The sequence below is a fragment of the Mytilus trossulus genome, chromosome 1 (genome assembly GCF_036588685.1).
Source record: "Mytilus trossulus isolate FHL-02 chromosome 1, PNRI_Mtr1.1.1.hap1, whole genome shotgun sequence".
NCBI lineage: Eukaryota > Metazoa > Mollusca > Bivalvia > Mytilida > Mytilidae > Mytilus > Mytilus trossulus.
Genome location: NC_086373.1, coordinates 89,310,235 through 89,332,639, shown reverse-complemented (window position 1 = coordinate 89,332,639; position 22,405 = coordinate 89,310,235). Strand labels below are relative to the sequence as shown.

Here is a 22,405-nt window from a genome sequence, read left to right as displayed (position 1 = left end):
CTTAACGGAAGGAGGGACAATAGAATGACTAACTTTATCCTCGCTTAACGGAAGAAGGGAAAAGAGGATGACTAACATTTTCCTCGCTTAAAGGAAGGAGGACAAATAGGATGACTATCATAATCCTCGCTAAACGGAAGGAGGGAAAATATGATAACAAGCCCGGGCCCCCCTTTTTGACAAAAATTTGGTTGCTTATATAGGGAATCACTAAGCATGACTGGCGCGGGCCCCCTCTTAGGTCAGTCATTGGGCCCCCACTTATGAAAATTCTGGATCCGCCACTGCATTAGATGTATGTTTCATTACGTTTATAAATATTGAATGATTCTTTATAGAGTTGTAAAAGCGTTGACCGTGCGTACTTTTTTAGATTGAAGCGCTTCCGCGCTTCATACAAAATATTCTTCGGTCAACGCTTTTACACCCCAATAAATTTACAAAAAGAAGCATTCAATGCTTAAAAAAATCCAGGAACACTTGTTTTATTATAAAAGTTCTATACTGTTTAACTGTTTATTCAAAATACACTCAGATGCAGATTTCCTGCGTAACAGGAGCAACAAATACACATACATTTACAAATAACATAGAAGTGTAATGAGTAAAATACAGACAATGAAACATTTTAACAAAGCTAAATGTATACTTAATCCATTGACCATATCACAAAAATTCCGTGCAATATGTAAGCTTAAATAACCACGTGATCACATGAACACAATCAAATAATAATGGATAGTTACAGAAAATGTAACATATATAAATATATTCATATGTGCTGATTTACAGAGAGAGCAGTAGTTTTTCAACCTTTTGTATGAAAATAGAAAGGTTAGTTAATACATGTAAATTGCAATATTTCAGCATTCCATAAAGTTTATTGATATTTGGGTTGATTCTGTAGTATTAAGAATGTGGTAACATTTTGGGGAGACACGGACAACTTGATGAACAATTTAGCGTTTCTTTAAACATTGAAGGCTTAAACAAATCTTTAAAAAAAATACATTTCAGTAGTTACTTTTGTTTTCATAGTTGGTTTGTCTGTCACAAACTTAAAACACTCTGAATTATCATGGTACTTAAAAATATTGAACAATTGCTCTATGGTAACATTTCAGGGAAACACGGAAAATACTAGAAAAAAAGAAAACTAGAGAAACTGTGTTAGAAATAAAAATGTTTTCACAAAATTCAATGATAAAATCACATTTTCATGTAAAGGTGGCGAACCTTTTCTATAAATTATGTGAAAATGTTGTAATATCGAAATGCTTGCTTTCATTTTTGTAGACTCGAATTTTCAAATCTTACAACTCTATTAATTTTCGAAAATAGCCACTAGCTTGCGAAATGACATGATATTTATCTTGACCATTTCACATCATAAATATGATCATATTATATCCAACCTATACACATTTCATCCATCGAAATCTATTCAGTAGTTTGCATTTTTTTCTTCGTTTATATTTGGATGGTTAGTTATTGTTGTTACGTCTTACACGTCAAAAATGACATTATGAACACGGAATCTTTGCTTAATATATGAAAAAATCCATAAAATTAAATTTGTTTAAATCAGGTTTTATTCAATTTCGATTCAACTGATGAATGAAGACAAGCAATTATTTAATAATACGTAGAATTGTTCTGTTTTTGTCCTACTTTAGCATCAAGAAATGGTCAAATGAAACTTAGACCGAATACCGTGCGTAACGTCTATGCCATGCAGTTGATCTATTATTATGCCAAGTTCAGCACAAAAGAGTAATATAAGAAGATCTAATGTGGTGCTTACTAAACGTTTGAGTCTTCTCCATACTAGTTGTTATTGATCCAATAGTACCATGGCAGCCACCACCACGATGTACTGTTTGAGAGACATCAAAGTATTATAACATGTGCAATGCCGAGTGTAAAAATTGTTTCACAATAATTGTGTTTAAAATGTGTATTACTCACTTTTAGTTTCAGTAAAATCCACGTTTTTCGTGTTTCAATAAACAAATAAGATGTCTCGTTATTTGTTGAAAAATCAATCACCCGTAACATGTATTATATACCCGTACACTTTAATTCAGGTAGAATCAATAAGTGCTGTCGGCAAATGAATTATAATAGTTTGATTTCGTACTTTTATAAAAGTTCCTATGGAGGGATTTTTAATAGATTAGGTTAGCAAGTATGCACACAATAACTGTTTTAAGAGTTTAGAAGTTGATATAGAAGAATTAAAGTATGCATATAAAATCTCTAAGATATAATATTGACGTACTTATTGCTTAATTATGCCTTTATGTTTAATCAACATACATCAATAGTTAAAATTAAAGTATGTGTTGAACATGGAGATTAATAATTCAAAAAATTAACAAAAGACAAGATTAGACTGCGAGTGTCTTTTTAAGGGTCCTGTCAACGTATATTTGTTCCACCTAACAGAAGTTCCAATGGAAACTTTGTTATAAACATTGTCATAATATATATTCCTGTTGGAACAAATATTCTATACTATTTATTCCGTTGGGAACATTTACTGTAATATGTATTCCTGTGGAAATAATATTCCAGGTTTTTTTTCCTTTTTATTCCGTGACAGTCCAACCCTAGAAAACTCCGTATAAAGTTGTTCTAAGTTGAAATAGCATGACATGATAAATGTAAAGGAATATATAATTACTTTTTTGCTGACCGCTAGATCTATAATAATTTTAGTTCATTAGTTTTAGCTCATACAGACAATTAGCTTTTGCTCATAGTTGAAGGTCGTATGGTGACCTATCATACCACATCTTTTTTTTTTTTATAATTGTGGATTATCTTATCTATGATAATTCCAAAACACACATCTTAAAAGCCTCGGTCACACCTTACCGAATAGCACGATCGGACGCCTAAAGCCTCGGTCACACCTTACCGGATAGCACAAACGGACGCCTTACGGATGAAAATAAAAGTTGTTCGTTGACAAAACTGTTATCCGATGGGAGTCCGTTGATTTACTAGCCATATAAAACGGACGTGTTTACGGACACACACCGGATATGCAACGTACGAGAAACGGAAACGTACCGGACAGAACGGATGTCGAACGTACATCCAACGGACGAGTGCCGCATAAAACGGACACCTAACGGAAGCGTACCGGATAAAACGGATGAACAATATATATGGAAAATTTAAAGGCGACAATCATAATACATGTGCATCGCATAAATATTCAAAATGTTTCTGTGTAACTGGTTTGGTTTATTCTTCAAAATACCGCAAAAGGTCAGTATCTGACCTGAATAAGAGCTGCTTAATTGTGAAGAATCGCCCTTACTCTAAGGTCGATTATAAATAATAAGAATTCATGAACCTTAAGAAATCTGATATGCCAATAATTGGCATTTCTGACGCGAAATTTTCAATTGAAAATATTAATTACTTGCACCCTTGTTGGCGATTTATGGTGATATTGGATGGACACCTTGTCACTACCGACATTGCATTAATATGGCCCGTCTTTGGGATAGATATATATCGTACGACAATCAGCGTATTACAAAACTTGCTTTCGAATTTGATTATGAGCGATGTCGAAACAATTGGTGCTTTGATTTTAAAGACATCCTTATTAAACTAGATTTAGTCAGCCATTTTGAACTTAAGGAAATCATCGATATGTTGTTATTGGACTTACGATTACAAGACTTCTGTCCATCTATGTGGAAAAGGGGCATTATTTAGGAATTCAATCGCTAAGACTAGAGACTGGAAGGTACATTAGTGAATAACGAGAAGAATGCATTTGTAATTTTTGTACAGTAAAACCGCATTGAAGACGAGTCACATTTTGTTCGTGACTGTTTGCGTTATACTGAACTTAGAAATGAACATTTCAAAGACATTGTATCAGATGTCAACTTCTTGCAAATGAGCAATGAAAAACTTTATCATATCTTAATGGTGTCTTCCTCGAATGCCAACATTTTATATGTATGCCTATTCCTTGAATGCAAACAAAAATATTTCAATAGCTGTTTATTTAAGAACAATATGTGTTTTTAAAACTATTTAAATGATTTTATAAGCATTTAAATGTAAAAATTAATATAAAACTGTATAAATTTCTTAATAATCAACTTTCCACGAAAAACTGCTAAATGTCTGGTGGACGCAATTAGGAAACGACGTCAAGTTGTATTCGGACAAGTTTAATTTATTATCTAAATTTATTAATGATTATAAAAAGGTTACTTCATGGTCAATCTGAATATTTATAGTTTCGTTATTCTAAATATTTATTATGATGCATTCAACTGGACATTTACTAAATCAATCTTCTAATCACTATTGTTTTTTTTTCTTTTATATAAGTTTTAATTAATCATTTTGAATTTAGCTTAATTTAACTTTTTATTATTTTGTTTGAAATCTGTTTTATGATTTGAATTTTATAGACCCAATGGGTCGATTGTATTTTATTGTGTATGTAATATATTGTACTTTACATAAATGTGATTACACATGTCATACATTGTGTCTTGGATGAAATCAATCAAGCACAAAGATATAATTTTAATACCTATTCTTATTGACCAGTTCTTTTTAACGGACAAGTGATCACAGGATATTACCGGTTTATTTTGGTGTCAATAGAAATCGATTTTTTAATTCCCTGAATTATTGAGTAATTCATTATATGTATTATGTTTGAAACTATTCCCGTGCATTTGAAGAAGATTATGAAGGACTGGAACTTTGAATTTTAACCATACTCACAAGGTAATTACATAGTTATACTAGAAAAGTTTATTTTGCATGATTACAGAATGGTTGGTATCTCCGAAAGAAGAGGGCCAACCCATGATAAAAACTGTTGGAACGAATTTCAACAAAACACGGCCAATTCCCTTGAAGTTTTGAATTTATTTCAAGCCAGCAATGGCTAGTTATCATTTAGACACAATCGTTACGAAAAAATAACAGCTTCGTGGTTTTAACAATATTTTGACGTGTTTCAAAATATTTGACAACACTATAAAAGCCTCAAGTCGGCTAAATACTCTAAATACTCCGTTTTTCATGTAATTTTGCAACATTTTGCAGGCTGTGTTTCAAATACATGATTTAGAAAGACACTATTAACAAAACCCATTGTCTGTCCGATGTAAACAATAGCTGTGTGTAACATAAAATAACGGCTCTTTAAATATTTTCCGCCAGACAAAAGTTTTACAAAAATATTTTCCGACAGACAATTTGTTCAATAACGAAATACTGTCCAGGACAATATTTTAGTAAGAGTGTCATTCTCTGCAATTCTGTCAAGTTCTCAGTCGGGACAATATTTTACTGTAATGTACTGTCTCTGGCAATATTTTACTGTAAAGAACTGTCACTGACAATATTTTACTGCTAAGTATTGTTCCTAGCTTGTAATATTTTACTGTGAAACACTCTCCCTGGCGATATTATGTCTCACTGTGAAATAATGTTCATGACAATATTTCTTCATCGAAGTATTCTTCCATGAAGAATCATATGTCATGACATTGTAAGTGTGAAATCGTAGAAATATTGTTCCTGAAAAGTATGTGTATAATGGAAATGCTGCATCAGAAAATTCTCACCTTATAAGCATAATTTTATATTTATATTTATAACTCAAAATATTTTGTACGGCAAGTATTCAATATTTGAATTAACAGATTTTTTTATCATACGCTTATTTCGGAGTTTCATTTATAAATGATCAAAGTCAAATATGCAAAGTGTACCAAACAAATCTGTATAAATATAAATTAAGCACTGACAAATACTCACAGTGTATGTTTGTTATTATCAATTACATAAACAAATATACTTAAAACTTTGTCCAAAGTTAGGTTTTATTCAACCTCCCTTTCATGAGACAAAATTTCATGACACTCCATCCATTACATAGTGTTTTAATTATGCACAAAATATAGCTTTCAATTGGTTAACCTCCCTTTAAAGTACTATCAATCTATATATATAACTTATCTTGCAATGTAGACAAAAGTTCATTCGGAATGTGTCTTTCTGTGCTCATTTTTATTATTGGGTCTAGAAATAATTACACATATAGCAATGCAATATTGTTATGTGGTTAATATTTCATAGGACATTTTTCTTTACAAGGGTATTATTTTTCATACGAACATGGACTATAGAAGAACAATATATACATACACAACGATAGGTGATCTATATTATATTAAAGGGTGTTTGCTCTTCACTCTTCTGCAGACATGAACAAAAATAAATCTCACTGGACGTAAAGCCAACATCGATTAATCAAACAAAGCTGTATACATAACTTGAACCGAAAAGTAATTACTTGCGCTCCTACTCTTATGTGAACTAGTTGTCAGCACTCCCGACTGTACTCGACACATGTATATATATGAATGGATTTAAACCGTGTTTGATCAAAGATACTGTAAAATGCAGTTAATAGTGTTTAATTATATTTCTTTCGTGTACAAATGGTATAAAACTACAACCTAGTACTGTAAATTTATCAAGTATTAGTCAATTTGTTAAACAACGTTGATCATTCCGTCCTGAGTAATTCTAAAGCTGGGGTTACACATTCACGATTTTTACTGCCGTTTTTGACAGGACCATTTCCAATTAAAAGGAGTAGGTTCACTAAGACCCCTTTTGGCCCCAAAATTAAGCAGTTTTGCAAAATTGTGAAAATGTAATCTATTAGATATTTTTTGGAAAGTAGAATGCTTCTGCTACATAAATATGTGCTGTTTTTGACAATACAATGCACATATATCGTGTCCTAGCATCCTAAAATCGTGCTAAATTACTGAAATCTTAACAATTATAGCATTTAAGGAGGCTCGCGGGTATAAGATTTTCAGAAAAAAATAAAACATTTAATTTTCATTACAAATTTTATAAATTACCTTAAGTAGTTGATACTCTATCATATGGCACAAAAATCATTCCAAAAAATCAATTCGTGTTGGCTCCAGCTGACTTTTTAAATGTAGCTATAGATATCACTGAAAAAACTCGAAATTATCTCCTTTTGATGCAAAAACGCTATTTTTTGGAATTAAAATTGAAATATCTTTTTTTACTCATCGGTGACCTATATTTTTTATTGTTCTTTTCAAATCAGCTATACATAAACTAAATAATTGTAGAATTTAAGCGATTTCTGTAATAAGGTTCTTTTTTTATTTCGATATTACCTCTTTTTTTCCTATTAGTTCAACAGAAAAAAAAGACATTTACAAAAATGTATGTTTCTTTCGAAGGCAGATTGTGAGCGTAAATGATCGGTGACCCCTCTTTTTTATTTCATTTTTCTATTAGGTATAAGAAAAAGTTCATTTATAGAAAAAAAATAGAGAAATCTTATATTAAATAAAAAAAAGATTTAGACCCGCGAGCCCCTTAAGTTCAAGTTTAGACGGTTTCCGTCTAAAATGAAAGTGACCGCATTCGTGTTCATTCCGCATGATAATATTGAAATGTAACTTGTATTTGATTATAATACATAACATATATAAAGGTTGAGGATGAACACGGATGCGGCCACTTTCATTTTTGACAAAAACTATCTGAAAAGTGACGTTTTTTTTGGTTTTTTTTGCATATTTGATAGATTTTTCATATTTAAGCTTCAATTGGAGCGTTTTTAAAGACATTTAATTGTTTAAAAAGTGTTAATCTCGTTATATGAAACTGAAATTTGGGGCCAAAATCGACCCTTACCGGACCTACTCCTTTGTCAAAGTGAATCGTGAATTTAAATTCTAACTTTAATTAAAATTTGTAAAACAAATAATTTAATCACGACAACAATGAGATATTGTTCAGGAAGCGTCGATATTCAAACGTTTCAAAGCAAATTTATCCCGATTGTCCCGTTCTCAATCCGCTTCTAATCCTATTTGTATCTATCTTTCGCCTGGTAAAATTCGACCGAGTTTGTCACGACTGCGTCCCGATTCTACCGAATGTTATCCGACAGAGATCAGACAGTGACCAGACAGTGAAACGACGCTCACGGAAGTTATCCGTTCGAAAACTGTCGTCATATTTGGTATGATCAGGTACTGTCGGAACGTAATCTTATCACGGTCCGCTCTATCGCATTGCAAACAGCTTAGTCTGGTCTCAGTCGTACTGTATTCTGTAATTTTCGGGACTCTGATATGGGTATCATTGACGAATTTCGTATTAATAACGGGACTCTTCCAGAACGGTTTCGTCAAAACACGGTTCGCAATCGTCAAGATCTGGATGCAATCTAGACTCAATCGGCAGAAAAACAGCAACGAAAAATTTATCCAGATCATTCCCGTTTCATAGAACACCGTCCAGAAGACACAGAACATTGTTAGGATTTTGATCCGATACAGCAGAATCTGCCACGACATAGGCAAGATTGTAATCCGACTAGAGAAAATCAGCTGAGTTTCCCCGAATGTACGGGATGTACCTAATTGTCGGGATGATTCGCCGAACTATTCAGACCCTTCCCGACCCGTAGGAATCTGTTACGAACTTAAACGTCTGTGCTCAGACAATGATAGGACATTCCAGATAATTGAGGATAATAATCCGACTTTTTAAATTTTCGTGACGTATCGCTGTCTGATCTCAAACGGGAACAATAATCGGCAATGTGTGAACCCCGCATTAAGAAAAATAAAAAAAGAAATAATATTCTTACAATTGTTATTCTTTCTATTTTGATAATGTACAGGTATATCAATTACCCAGATGGGTGACAGTACATTTGGTATATTAGACCCCAAATTTGATGTTTTACAGTGCAAACAAACCTTAACTTTTGATACTAAAAACCCTCCCCAAAATAAAATGCATTTGTTTTGGGTCAAAAGTAGCAACTTTTGATAAGCGAATATTACAGAAAATGAATAAGCTACTGAATTGATCTATATAAAACTCGAAGGAATCAAACTCATAAGCATCCAGTTGATTAGAAAACTTGCAAACCAACAGTTGTTGTCTTTTATATAACCTATTGCATGTTGTTATATTTGTCCTTGCATATTAGGTGTAATATAACCATTGTTTTTCCCTATTTAGTATTTGTTAAATTTGCACTTTTAAAAAAATGTGCGGAATTTATCTTTGTTTCAAATAAAGAAATGCTTAGCATGAGTAAAGTTTTATCCTGTCCAGTACTATAGAAAAAAATCCACACAACATTTCATTGCATATAAGAAAAAAAACATCACTGGAAGTTAAACTTTCAAATTTCTCCCCTTTTTAATCTATGTATAAGGTTCAGTAACCAAGTAATCTCAAGTTTACAAAATATTCTATAGAAATCCCAAATAAAAAATAATGGTGCTTCGAAGTACCCAATACATATGTTTATGACAAAGAAATGGTTAGGCTGTAATAAAACGTAGGATGAATGACCTACAACTGTCAAATTCAAGGGAATATCATTTTCGACCTATTTTCGTATACAACCAGACGTACCATGATTTGATGGTGTTACACCTAAAAACACCCTTTTCGTACATTAAAAGTATATCCCAGTTTGGATATTATATCCCAAAACAGGATATTGTAATCCAATTGGGTGGTTGTTCCATTTTCTTGTAAAGATATCAAATTTAACATAGTAATGAGTAGTTTCCAACTTTTTCATTAGAAAATTTGATTTTTTTAATATTTATCTAGTTTTAGAAAACCATACTACCTGAACTTTGTCCAAAGATCCTCAATAGAATTTGGAGATACATGGATCTTTGATCTTAGTTATAGATAAAGGTAAGGCAAATTAAATTGTATTTATGAACGCAATGTTCCCAGATGAAATACTCATTTTGGAACATTTTGTTAGGAAGTATTTAATGGATGAATGCAAAAAGGTTTTTTAAGACAACATCAAAGTATTACTCGCAGTCTAGACATAGTGTTCCACTGAACACTTTACGATTTTTGTCAAGTACCATGCTGTGGCCGAGTGGTAAAAAAAGTAGTCGAACTTCTGTATCACTAGCCTGTCTATGTTGAGGTTGAGAGTTCGAATCCTGGATCTTCAGTTTTCCTACCGAAGATTGATGATTTTCTACGGGCACTCCAGCTTCCTCCACGAATTTTTGTCTAGCCTGCAACTTTTGTCTTAGAAGCTCTACATAGGGACAGTGATCCGACGGTGGCGATGGCGTTAGCTTATTTCTTAAAAGCTTTGTATTTTAGAAGGTGGAAGACCTGGATGCTCCATACTTTTAAAGATGCCCTATGTTACGAAGTTTCCGTCTGTCACATGTCCATTGTCCCTGACCTCATTTTCATAGTTCAGTGACTTCTTAAAAAGAGTTAAATTTTTTTGTTATGTTAATTTCCCTATTATTATGAGTAATAGGATAACTATATTTGGTATGTGCGTACCTTGCAAGATCCTCATGCCCCGTCATACGGTTTTCACTAAGTATCGACCTAATTTTATGGATCAGTAAAAAGGTTTTTTATAAAGTTTTGGCGGTAAAGTCCATATTTCAGATACTAGAAGCAATAAGAATAGCATATTCGATGTATGGTCGAAGTTTAAGTTTCTGAGTTTTGGTATAATTTTCTAATACTATATGCAATAGGTCAACTATTTTTTTTTGTACGGAAGGATTGTAAGCTGCACATGTCTGTCTGGCATGGTTCATCTTACCTTGGCCTCATTTTCAAAGTTCATTGATCAATGTTTAGTTTTCTTTGTTAAGTCTGATTCCTGGAAACTATAAGAAATATGTCAACTATATTTAGTGGATTGAATGATTGTAAGTTGTACATGTATTTCTTGTTAGGTTTAGTTGACCTTGGCCTCATTTTCTTGTATCATGTTAAGTCTATGTGATAGTCGTAGTAAAGCTTCATATTTAGGACTATCAACATACTATCAATGATTAGTAAAGAAGGCGACCCACTTCAACATGTGTATTCTTGTTCTTCTTTTACTTTGTAAATCCTACCAATCGTTTTACTTAAAATTTAGGTTAAGACAAAAAAAAATGTTCAAATGTAAAACCCTTCACGTAAAAACAGAAAGTAACCGATAAATTTAACGATATCGTAGTTAGCAGGTAAAACATAAACATGTACATGACAGAGAGACGTCGATACATACAACACTATCGTACGAAGCAGGTACAATATAACTATGTACAAAACAGAGAGCAATCGATAAATACAACACTATCGGCCGAAGCAAGTACAACATAAACATGTACACAACAGTGATTAATCGAAACAAACAAGCAGTTACAGCATTAATATGTACACAACAGGGAGCAATCGAAAAATACAACACTATCGGTCGAAGCAAATACATTTTACAAAAGCAGAGAGTAATTGATACATACAACAGTATCTTACGAAGTTTGGACAACATAGCCATGTACACCAGAGAGCAATCCATTCTTATTTTTACAGCATAATCATGCACACAAATAAGGCTACCTGTGAAGTTGTGTAAGAACAGATGTTTATATTATGCCCAATGTTAAATAATAAATGTTGACCTTTAAATTCATAACTCATCAGAGATTTGATCTAATAATTCATTTGTATCAATTTCGTAATAGAAAGGAAGTGTCCGAGCACATTACATACATTATTAATGAATATACCAAACTATACATTGTTATATCGATATTGATCCTTCTAAAGGCGAAGTAAAGTTTCGTACCTAGTGTGTCACTCTATATATTCTTACCAAATACAATTCTTTTGTTCTAAGGGGACGACCATTTTATATTCTGGGGAGGGGGGGACAGGAGGATTTTGAAAATAAATAACTCGGCCTTGATAATCACAAAAATAAATGGTTTGAAAATAAATTACCTGACTTGCAATGTATTGAAAATAAATAACTCAGCAGGTCTATAGCTTCTTGGGCCTTCAGCGTTTCCAAAACCCTTCAAAAAAATAAAATTTGCCTCGCTCCGCTCGCCGATATATGTTTGACAATTTATACTTTTGAAAGAGGCTACGTAAAACCGAACTAAATTAACTTTAATACTATGTTTGTATGCAATATGTGTATATTGCTTGGGAATATAAATGATTCATTTCGTGAAGAAAATTATAATATACTTAAGGTGGTATGGGAGTCTTCAATAAAAATGATAGAATTTGTTCATACTTTGCCAAAACGTAGTACTCTACTTATCTATTGGTATATGTTGAAATATATAATAAAAATGATAAGTCACCGCGCATTTTCTAAAGCTACAGGACGCGACAAACTGACACATTTTGTAAGGATTATACAGGAAAAAAACCATTTTGTGGTTAGAAACTAAACAAAATGACAGAATTGTTAAATACTTAAGGAAAAGATAGCTTTCAGACAATGCCCTCAGAATTTCAAAAGAAAAGATAGAGTCGCCGTAAGTTTTTTCCGGCTAAAATACAAAATAGGAAAATTCCTGTAGAATTTTCAGAAATGCACTATTTTTGAGTTACCTCCCCTTTTAAAAATGACAATTTAAAAAAACCAAAAAAAAACACCAAAAATAATCAATTTTTGCAAAAAAAATCATAAGTTAAATACTAAACTTGTTCAAAGGGTATCTACACGTCTCAATCTTCAAAATCGGTTATCTAAAAATACTACCATCGCTAACATTTTTAACAATAAAAATCGTGGTTATCCTTCTATCGATAAGTGTCATGCCAAAAAATGACTTACATGTCCCCGTCTTTCCACCAACAATACGGTAAGGTCCACGTTTAATGGTCGCACATTTTCTTTAAATTTTGAAACTGATATTACTTGAAAAACAAACAGTATTATTTATTTACTCACATGAAACAAACCGGGATGTGGTATTCAGTACGTAGGAGAAACTGGAAGATATTTATCAAAACGCACTCAAGAACATCTGTATCGTTTTAAAAGACCTAATAAATTCAAAAGTATCATTTACCAACACCTTTTAAAGAAGCACAACCATACTTTTAAATAGTTAGCAGTTCAACCTTTAGAAGTAGTAAATAAGCAGCCTGGTGAATCGCATTCAAAGTTTGTACGATCACGGAAAATAATTGAATTAAATTGGATTAAAAAATTACAGACAGTTTACCCTCTCGGTCTAAATGATAATATCATGGGAATTGGTAATATATCTAGAACCAATTTCGTTAACATTTTGGATATTGTTTCTAAAACTGTTCGTAAAAACCGTTCTCACGGTTGTAGAACAAATCGCAATCAAACAAAATTTCGGACCAATCATACCAATATTTCGGACCTAATTTCTATTTCAAAAAACAACGGCAGACATTATCTGTTAACAAAACTCTGTTCGTTACCGGTTAATAAGTTAAATAAAATTTTGGAGGATTGCAACACAATTTCATATAGCAGTCCTAAGTATGAAATTGTTCAAATTATTATGGCATATTGTTATTCTAAATTATTTCCCAAAATTGATCGCCCTGAAGATCATAAAAAACATTTTATTAAAATTAAGTATGTCAATAAAGGCTTTGATTTTGTAAATATTGCCGGTATATTTAACGACCATTCTGTTAAAGAACAAATTCCTGGATATTTTGACAATACTGAACTACCTCTTATTTGTTATATTTACAAGAAATCTACCCGGAAATTTGTGTTTAATCATAGTCAATTGTGTAAAGATGTTAATATCAGTGAAAATACACCTACTTCATGTAATTGCAGTAATTCCGAATATATTCATGGACCCATTTCCCATGTTATAACAGGAGATCTTAACATCGTTCAAGACCGAGAGTTAAAATCATTTCTCAGTAAAGGACCTAAATATCGTCCCCGTCACTCCATACTTACTGTTTGAAATGGATAAAACGGGAAAAAACTGACAAAAAATCTTTGGACTCTTTTTTTAATTCAGTAATGAAGATAGTTGATATACGTATTCAACATTTTAAAGAACATTTTACTATTAACAATAACCACAATAAACCTATTTCTCGTATCAAACATAAACTAAAAGAACTAGCCAAGGAATTTGTTTTTGCCCCGGCCGATAAAGCTGCTAATAATATTATTATTGTTTGACGTAAATTTTACATTGAGGTTCTGAAAAATGAAATCACCAATTCACCAACATTCCAACTGACTCCATTTTCAGAAAACGAAATATGTAACAAACATAAACTTTTAGCCACCGCTTTACAAGCAGAGCCAAATACAATGAAAGTCCCAACTATGTATTGGCTTCCGAAGCTACACAAAACCCCTTACAAATATAGATTTATTTCGTCTTCAAGCCATTGTTCAACTACTAAATTGTCTATTATTCTTACCAGCACACTTGGTACATTTAAAAACCTTATAATAAATTGTTCAAATAAGGCCTTCGCAAATAGTGGAATAAATTACTTTTGGAGTGTCAAGAACTCGTTGGAAGTACTTGATAAATTGCATGCTTATATTGGTGATTTTGAATCTGTTCAAAGTTTTGATTTTTCTACCCTGTATACCACATTGCCTCACATTCTCATTAAGAAAAAATTCACACACCTAATTAAATGGGCATTCAAAAAATCAGAATGTGAGTATATATGTTCAAACTCTTTTAGGTCATTTTTTAGTAGCAATAAACAAAAAAACTATGTTAATTGGACATGCTTTGATACTATATATGCCCTGGAATTTTTACTAGATAACATTTTTGTTCGCTTTGGGGATTCCGTATATCGTCAGATTATCGGAATTCCAATGGGGACTAACTGTGCACCACTTATTGCGGACCTCTTTTTGTATAGTTACGAGTTACAATTTATGACAAAAATAAGCAAAGACCCATCAAAAAAACATCTGATAAACAAATTTAATAATACTTTTAGATATTTGGATGATATTTTGGCTATCATTAATGACGACTTCAGTATGTATATTAATGAAATTTATCCTGGTGAACTTACTTTAAATAAAGCTAATACTAACAATGACCACTGCCCTTTCCTCGATCTTGTTATCTATATCACTAACGGAAAGCTGAATACTAAAATTTATGATAAAAGGGATGATTTTTCATTTCCTATCGTTAATTATCCGCTTTTAGATGGTGACGTTCCCTTGTCACCATCTTACGGTGTTTATATATCTCAACTTGTACGATTCGCTCGTGTATGTAACAATGTTTTAGATTTTAACGAGAGAAATTTATGTATTACTGAAAAATTATTACACCAGGGTTTTCGATATCACAAACTAGTCAAAACATTTACTAAATTGTATCATCGGTATAAAGACATCATTCGTAAATATAGCTCAACATGCAGACTTTTTATACGTTCAGGTATTTCACATCCAATTTTTTATGGAAATATTCTTTATAAAGCACAAAGGTGTCAGTATTCACCTCATAAACTTACAAAACCTTTGAATAGACTTATTAAGAAGGGATATAATTACGATACTGTTGTCAAGTCATTAAAGATTGCATATTTTGGCGTTAATATTGAGTCACTGATAAGGTCTTTGCGTCGGAACTAAACACATTTATTCTAAAAACAGTTGTTGGCATGACACGGGTTATGTTCTTCTCATATATGTTATGATGGTATGATACTAAACCCCTTACGGGAAGGATTGTGCCTGATGTTCATATGATGAAATCATAATCTTTCAGTCAGTTTAATTGAAGTCTGGAGCTGGCATGTCAGTTAACTGCTAGTAGTCTGTTGTTATTTATGTATTATTGTCATTTTGTTTATTTTCTTTGGTTACATCTTCTGACATCAGACTCGGACTTCTCTTGAACTGAATTTTAATGTGCGTATTGTTATGCTTTTACTTTTCTACACTGGTTAGAGGTATAGGGGGAGGGTTGAGATCTCACAAACATATTTAACCCCGCCGCATTTTTGCGCCTGTCCCAAGTCAGGAGCCTCTGGCCTTTGTTAGTCTTGTATTATTTAAATTTTAGTTTCTTGTGTACAATTTGGAAATTAGTATGGCGTTCATTATCACTGAACTAGTATATATTTGTTTAGGGGCCAGCTGAAGGACGCCTCCGGGTGTGGGAATTTCTGGCTACATTGAAGACCTGTTGGTGCCCTTCTGCTGTTGTGTTTTTTTTTTATTTTGGTCGGGTTGTTGTCTCTTTGACACATTCCCCATTTCCATTCTCAATTTTATTTTAAAATGATTCTTTTAAATGAATTTCATATTAAATATCTGCATTCCTGCATCAAATTTTGCTAACTTGATAGCAAATATGGACCTTTGGTTCACTATTTTTTACAATCCAAGATGGAGAAAGACACCCATACCACCTTTATCTAATTATAACAGTTGTCTTTTATAATAAAATTATGCTTGTTACTATGTATAAAATTTGTGTTTCTTTTGTCCTGTCTTACTATGTACTTTCTTAAAATGTTTGTATATATTGTCCATGTGTCTAAGGTTTATATGAATGAAATCTTAAATCTCAAAATTTCTGCAGGAAATAATGATCTATTCTGATTAAATGGTACACAATGACTTGACTATACATGTATTATTGTCGAGCCTTCGACTTTTGTCGAAAAAGCGAGACTAAGCGATCCTACATTCCGTCGTCGTCGGTGTCGTCGGCGGCGTCCACAAATATTTACTCTGTGGTTAAAGTTTTTGAAATTTTAATAACTTTCTTAAACTGTACTGGATTACCACCAAACATGGACAGAAGCTTGTTTATGTGTTTATGATCATAAGATAGTATGCAGAAGTAAATTTTGTAAAAATGAAATTCCATTTTTTTCTGTATTTTACTGATAAATGGACTTAGTTTTTCCGACTGAAACATTATATTCACTCTGTGGTTAAAAGTTTTTTTTAGATTTTAATAACTTTCTGAAACTGTACTGGATTACTACCAAACATGGACAGAAGCTTGTTTGTGATCATAAGATAGTATGCAGAAGTAAGTTTTGTAAAAATAAAATTCCATTTTTTCCGTATTTTACTTTTAAATGGACTTAGATTAATTTTCTGCCAGGAAACAACACATTGACTCTGTGGTTAAATTTTTAAAAATTTTAATAACTTTCTGATACTATTTATAATTTGTACCAAACTTAGACAGAAGCGTGTTTATGACCAAAAGCTAGTATCTACAAGGAAGTTTTGTTAATATTTTGTACCTGTGTGTCTATATTTTACTAATAAATGGACTTAGTTTTTTTCTTTCAGTTAACATTACATAGCATTTGCAGTTAAAGTTTTTAAAACATTTATTAGATTCATAAACTATCCTGGATTTTTACAAAACTTTGACAGAAGCTCCTTACAATCAAAAGATAGTATCAAGAGGAATATTTTTATAGATTTTTTTCCTCATTTTTGTTGAGCCTGCGATTTTCAGCAAACATGAGTAGGCGAGACACTGGGTTCCGTGAAACCCTTACGAATTTTTCATTATTAACAAATATTTAAAAAATTGTATGTTTACGAATATCATAAATATAGTTGTGAAAATGAATAATGAGTCCCTTGCTTTAATGAAAATGAAAAATCTTGCTTATATAGTGCAGAAAAGGAATAATCAGTCCTCTCAGTTTACAAAAATAAATAACCGATCAAAAACAAATCCTCCTGCGCCCCCCCCCCCCCCCCCCCCCCCCCCCCATCCGGAATATCAAATGGTCGTCCCCTAATAAAGCAGTTCTATACCAAAATACCAGTGTATGTATATTTATCCGGCAATCGACCTTTCTGCTATTCTATACAGGTGTACAGATAACACGAAGGGGTAAACGCCCATTTATTTTATATTGCTTCTGTTGCGAGCGAACGGTTATTTCAAAGTACTGTTTACGTCACTGTTCAGTTTGGGGTCATTATATGAAGAGTACTCGGAGAAAACTCCCGACCTTCGATAGGAAAACTGACAATCATAGACTTCTGTATTCACTCTTAGCAACCGAGGCTGCTCTCTAATAAAAAGTTCCATTTCTTTAATTTTTTTTCAATATTTGCGTTGTTCAATTAAATTAAAATTAAGTCGTAAAAAATCTCTGAGCAAAGAACAAATTATATCAAAAGCAATTTCGATCAAGTCGACAGCTCGTTTGTATCTTCAAAAAACAAAACTAGTAATTTTTGCCTATGAGAAAATTTGCACAATAATTTCATAAAAAATATTTATAAAATCTATTTAAATACCCAAAATATATGTTATCATTTGACATAAGATACGGATTCTTACTGTGTATAAAAGACACGATATTTTACATTGTGTTCTGTAAAATGTCGTCTGATATTACATCGAAATTGTGCACCCCAAAATACACTGTTTTTAATAAAAGATACAGTTGCTATACTATTACGTACTTGTATAACAGACGAACTTTGATACGTATTTTTTGCAAGTAAGTATTTTTTAAATTGTGTACTTTTACACTTGTTAAATTTTCGATTGTGTGTTTACAGGAGACGAACGATGCAATACAGACAAAGACTAGGGATAGTTATATTATGTTTAGGTGTGACGATGCTGTTTTGTGTCTTCTCGCAGTTGTCAGACTATTTTACTTACAGATTAGTTAAAGTTAATTCAGATGCTCCAGATATAACTGCTTCTTCCATCATGTCCACAGCATATATTTCCAGCTTATTAATATCAATTGAATCAATAAGAAAAGATTGTGGTCAGTTGTGCGACACAACACGGACAGGGTTACCTGGACCATTTTTTGACCACATATTAGCAAACGTTAATTGTACATCATTATTTGAAAATAAATATATTGATAACGGCCATGGATTATCTCAAGCACCAGGGCAGATACCAACAGAATTAATGAACGACTTTACTATGAATGGACGCATACCTTTGAAGAAGTTTTATCTAAATCAACAGTATTTAGGACAAAAAGATAAAAAGCTTCTTTGGAGTGAAAAACTTATTGAGGATTGGATTGCCCTTGCAAAACGAGGTCAGTTAAATGGCAATTACGGAGCTATTGAAACAAATGCCTTGCGTGATGGACTACAACATGCACCAAATATTAAAGGAGGACGTGTTTTAGTGATAGGCTCTGAAATCCCTTGGGTTGAAGCTTGTGTATTGGAAGCAGGTGCTCGTGAAGTAGTGACACTAGAATATGCAGAAATAGTATCGGAACACCCCCGTGTTAAAACAATCTTGCCGTATGATTTCAGAATGAAATTCCTTCACCAAAAGATTGAACTATTTGACGCTGTTGTGACGTTTAGCTCTGTGGAGCACTCAGGTTTAGGACGATATGGCGATGCCCTTAATCCTTGGGGAGATATCATCGCAATTTCAAGGGCCTGGTGTGTTACCCGTGCAGGGGGGTCATTGACTATCGGTGTACAGTACAACTTCCATGACGAATTCATACGGTTTAATGCAGATAGATGGTATGGAAAAATTCGTTATCCATTTCTTACAACAAACTGGAAACAAATATACCGAGGCGAAGGCTATCAGCGTGTTCATGTGTTCACAAAATGACATTTATTTTTGTTCAATTTAAAAGTATTGAGAAAAAAACGAGAAAAATGATTAAGCAGCAACACCAAATCTAGGGAGAGTTAGGTGAGGAACGAAATTTATTTTCAGTAGCAGCTCCTAGTAAAATTTGCTGTTATCGAATGATGCTTTGCAGCAGTCCTTTGCGTTTTAAAAGCTATACCATTGCACAGAATATGATTATTCAAAGGTATCAGTTGCACTCAAGCAAATAATAAATATGCGCTCAGTAACATATAAAAAAGAAGATGTGACATGATTACCAATGAGACAACTCTTAACAAGAGACCAAACGACCAAGAAATTAACAACTATAGGTACATTTGTAACCGTACGGTCTTTAACAATGTACATACCCCATACCGCACATTCCGCTATTAAAGGCCTTAATGACAAATGTAAAACAATTAAAACAAGAAAGCAAACGGCCTAATTCATGTACAAAAATATGATAGAAAACATATGTTACATAAAAACAAACGACAACCACTGAATTAAAAGCTCCTGACTTGAAACAGGCACATACATATATAATGTGGCGGGGTTAAACATGTCAGCGGGATCTCGACCCTACCCCTAACCTTGGACAGCTGTGTAACACTACATGGTTTTTTTTATTCAGAAATAATAAAGAAAAGAATCCATAAAACTGACAAAATAAACGTTAGAATTTATCAACCAACGAAACGAATTGAACTCAACTATCATATTCAAGATTTGGTACAGGATTTTAAAAAGACATTAGTGGTTAAACTTTGTTTCATAGAAATCTGAACCCCCAACTAGTATGACATTTGTTTATAGTTCCGTTATATTGACCATACACAATAGCAATTCAAACCGATACAAAAGGTTTATGTGACAAAAATTTGGATTCATAATCCAACAGTGTAAACAGACATCACAGCCCATTATTACACATCTGAAAATTCAACCAAACATACAAATAGAATAATAAATCTAGCAAAGACGCACACAAAAAAGTTGCTGTAGTTAATGGTTAATTTGACCAAGACGCCTACAATAAAATTTGCATAGTTGATAACAAAATCAAATCATCAATGATACCAGGCTTATAATTGTGTGCGCCAGACGCGTTTGTCGTGCAGGCTTATAATTGTGTGCGCCAGACGCGTATGTCGTATTAAAAAAGACTCATCAGTCACGTTCGAAGAAAAAAGTAAAAAAAGCTAAATTAAGTTCGATGTTAAAGAGCAGAAAGGACCCTAGATTCTGAAATGTTTGCCAATACAAGTCACGTTATTTTTTACAAGATATATAAATACAGAGGTAGAAAATCCTGAGTATTAGGAATATTCAAAAGTTTTGTAAACAGAAGAGTTATAAATATAATAATAAAAAAAGTGTACGACAAACACGCGTTTCGTCTATGTAAGACTTACCAGTGATGCTCGAATCAGTAAAATTAAAAAGTTCAAACACAGTACGAAGTTGAACAAGTCTGGAAGGTTCGGCCAAATACAGCAAACGTAGTTTTATAGTATACGCTATCTCTTTGAAGAAGAAATAATAAGTACAATATAAAAATATTAAAAAAAATCTTTAAATTCCGCTTACGTCCGAATCGTGCAGCTGTACACTCCTGCAGCAGGAACGCCCACAAACAGGAAGCCGAATAGCTGGATTCATATATACAGAGTCTAGTCATCCTACCAAAAAGAACAGAATAGCACAACGTAAGGCAAACAAATGTAAACTAAATAAGATACACAACTTCTTTCAGCACATACATGTTTCAAACCAAGCTTTTATTGTATTATTTTTGAAGTAGACATTTTGTCTACGAGGTACTTTCCAAAGAACAAAACTACGTCTCATTCATTCATTACTTAGACACCGGTGACGTTTAACAAATTGATTTCATGAATATCATATGGGAAGAGAAATGTTTACTCTATACTTTAGCGATATAGTGCTGCTAATGTGAGGAAGATTTATGATTTCGTTATTTAAATCGTCTCATTTGAAAAAAACTCTGGTACTGAGATGACCGCTGTAGGCAAAATCGACATATATGTCTATAACTGAGACGGAGGAATCTGTACCTGTGGTGGTTTCTTTAATCTCTAGTACAGGAGCATAATAAAAATGGAACCCAACCAGAAATGTCTGAATTATTTAAGGGGAAAATCTCATCAGTGTGTACCTATTTTTGAGACGAAATCAGGAAATATAATTACGCAGTCTTTTCATGCATAAATTTTCAAAAATCCGTATCAAATGGCGACTATATTTCATAGCGATATAACTAGCAGAGTACCTAGAAATGGATTTTTAACAAACAAAAGACACATAACAAGATCAATCAGACAAAGATGTCCACTGTCTATATCTGTTTATGCTTTAAGAATAAGAAATTATACATTTTTGGGGGAATTAACAGTAAATTATTGCAACATAAAGGCGAGTAATTCACAATCACAATAGAAATGTGTGTATAATTGATGAAATTAAATTTTCCAAACGGTAAAAATTAATGAAAATGAAACTGAAAATATCAAACATAACACTATAACTTAACTATGATATGTTGCAAAAATTGCCTCCAAACCTCCAAACAAGCTAACGTGTCCTAAAATTTCTGTATGAATAAGAGACAGAATTTATCAATATGAAGGCATGTGTACGCATATATGACCATAGCATTGTACAACTATAATTAAAGGTAACTGCACTTACCTTTAATTATAGTTTGATGAGGATTTTTGAAAATTTATGCATGGTAAGACTTTAAGTAATTATATTTCCTGATTTCGTCTTAATTCACATTTGGTTCATGAATGTTTAATATATTATGAAGAAGAGTTTATGTGTAACAATCTCGGTATGATTGCCAATGAGACAAATCTCCACGAGATGAAATTACGCAGAAGTTAACAACTATA

The 22,405-nt window shown here is 32.6% G+C and overlaps 2 protein-coding genes across 6 annotated transcripts in view; one reads left to right on the top strand and one right to left on the bottom strand.

The window, feature by feature from the left end:
* LOC134689549 (uncharacterized) overlaps positions 1-2,104 on the bottom strand; it is a 34,758-nt gene extending 32,654 nt beyond the window's left edge. The window contains exon 1 of one of the 3 annotated variants that reach the window (XM_063549540.1): positions 1,969-2,104. In XM_063549540.1, the coding sequence (XP_063405610.1) occupies positions 1,969-2,058 (90 nt within the window). In that variant the 5' untranslated portion in view covers positions 2,059-2,104. Of the gene's footprint in view, positions 1-1,804 lie in introns of all 3 variants that reach the window. The other 2 variants (XM_063549529.1, XM_063549532.1) reach the window with 2 other exon arrangements.
* LOC134689576 (uncharacterized) lies at positions 754-19,622 on the top strand. Of its 3 annotated transcripts, none has more exons than XM_063549555.1 (3): positions 754-834; positions 9,706-9,795; positions 18,434-19,622. In XM_063549555.1, exon 3 carries the CDS (start codon positions 18,444-18,446, stop codon positions 19,479-19,481), a length of 1,038 nt encoding a protein of 345 aa, XP_063405625.1. In that variant the 5' UTR covers positions 754-834; positions 9,706-9,795; positions 18,434-18,443; the 3' UTR covers positions 19,482-19,622. The 3 variants fall into 3 exon arrangements, with proteins under 3 accessions (XP_063405625.1, XP_063405632.1, XP_063405619.1); XM_063549549.1 differs by lacking the exon at positions 754-834 and adding an exon at positions 4,551-4,776; XM_063549562.1 differs by lacking the exons at positions 754-834; positions 9,706-9,795 and adding an exon at positions 4,541-4,776.
* The last annotated feature ends 2,783 nt before the right edge of the window (positions 19,623-22,405 follow it).

Coding starts and splice junctions, on each gene's coding strand:
- LOC134689576 (XM_063549555.1), top strand. CDS start 18,444: ATGCAATACAGACAAAGACTAGGGATAGTTATATTATGTTTAGGTGTG.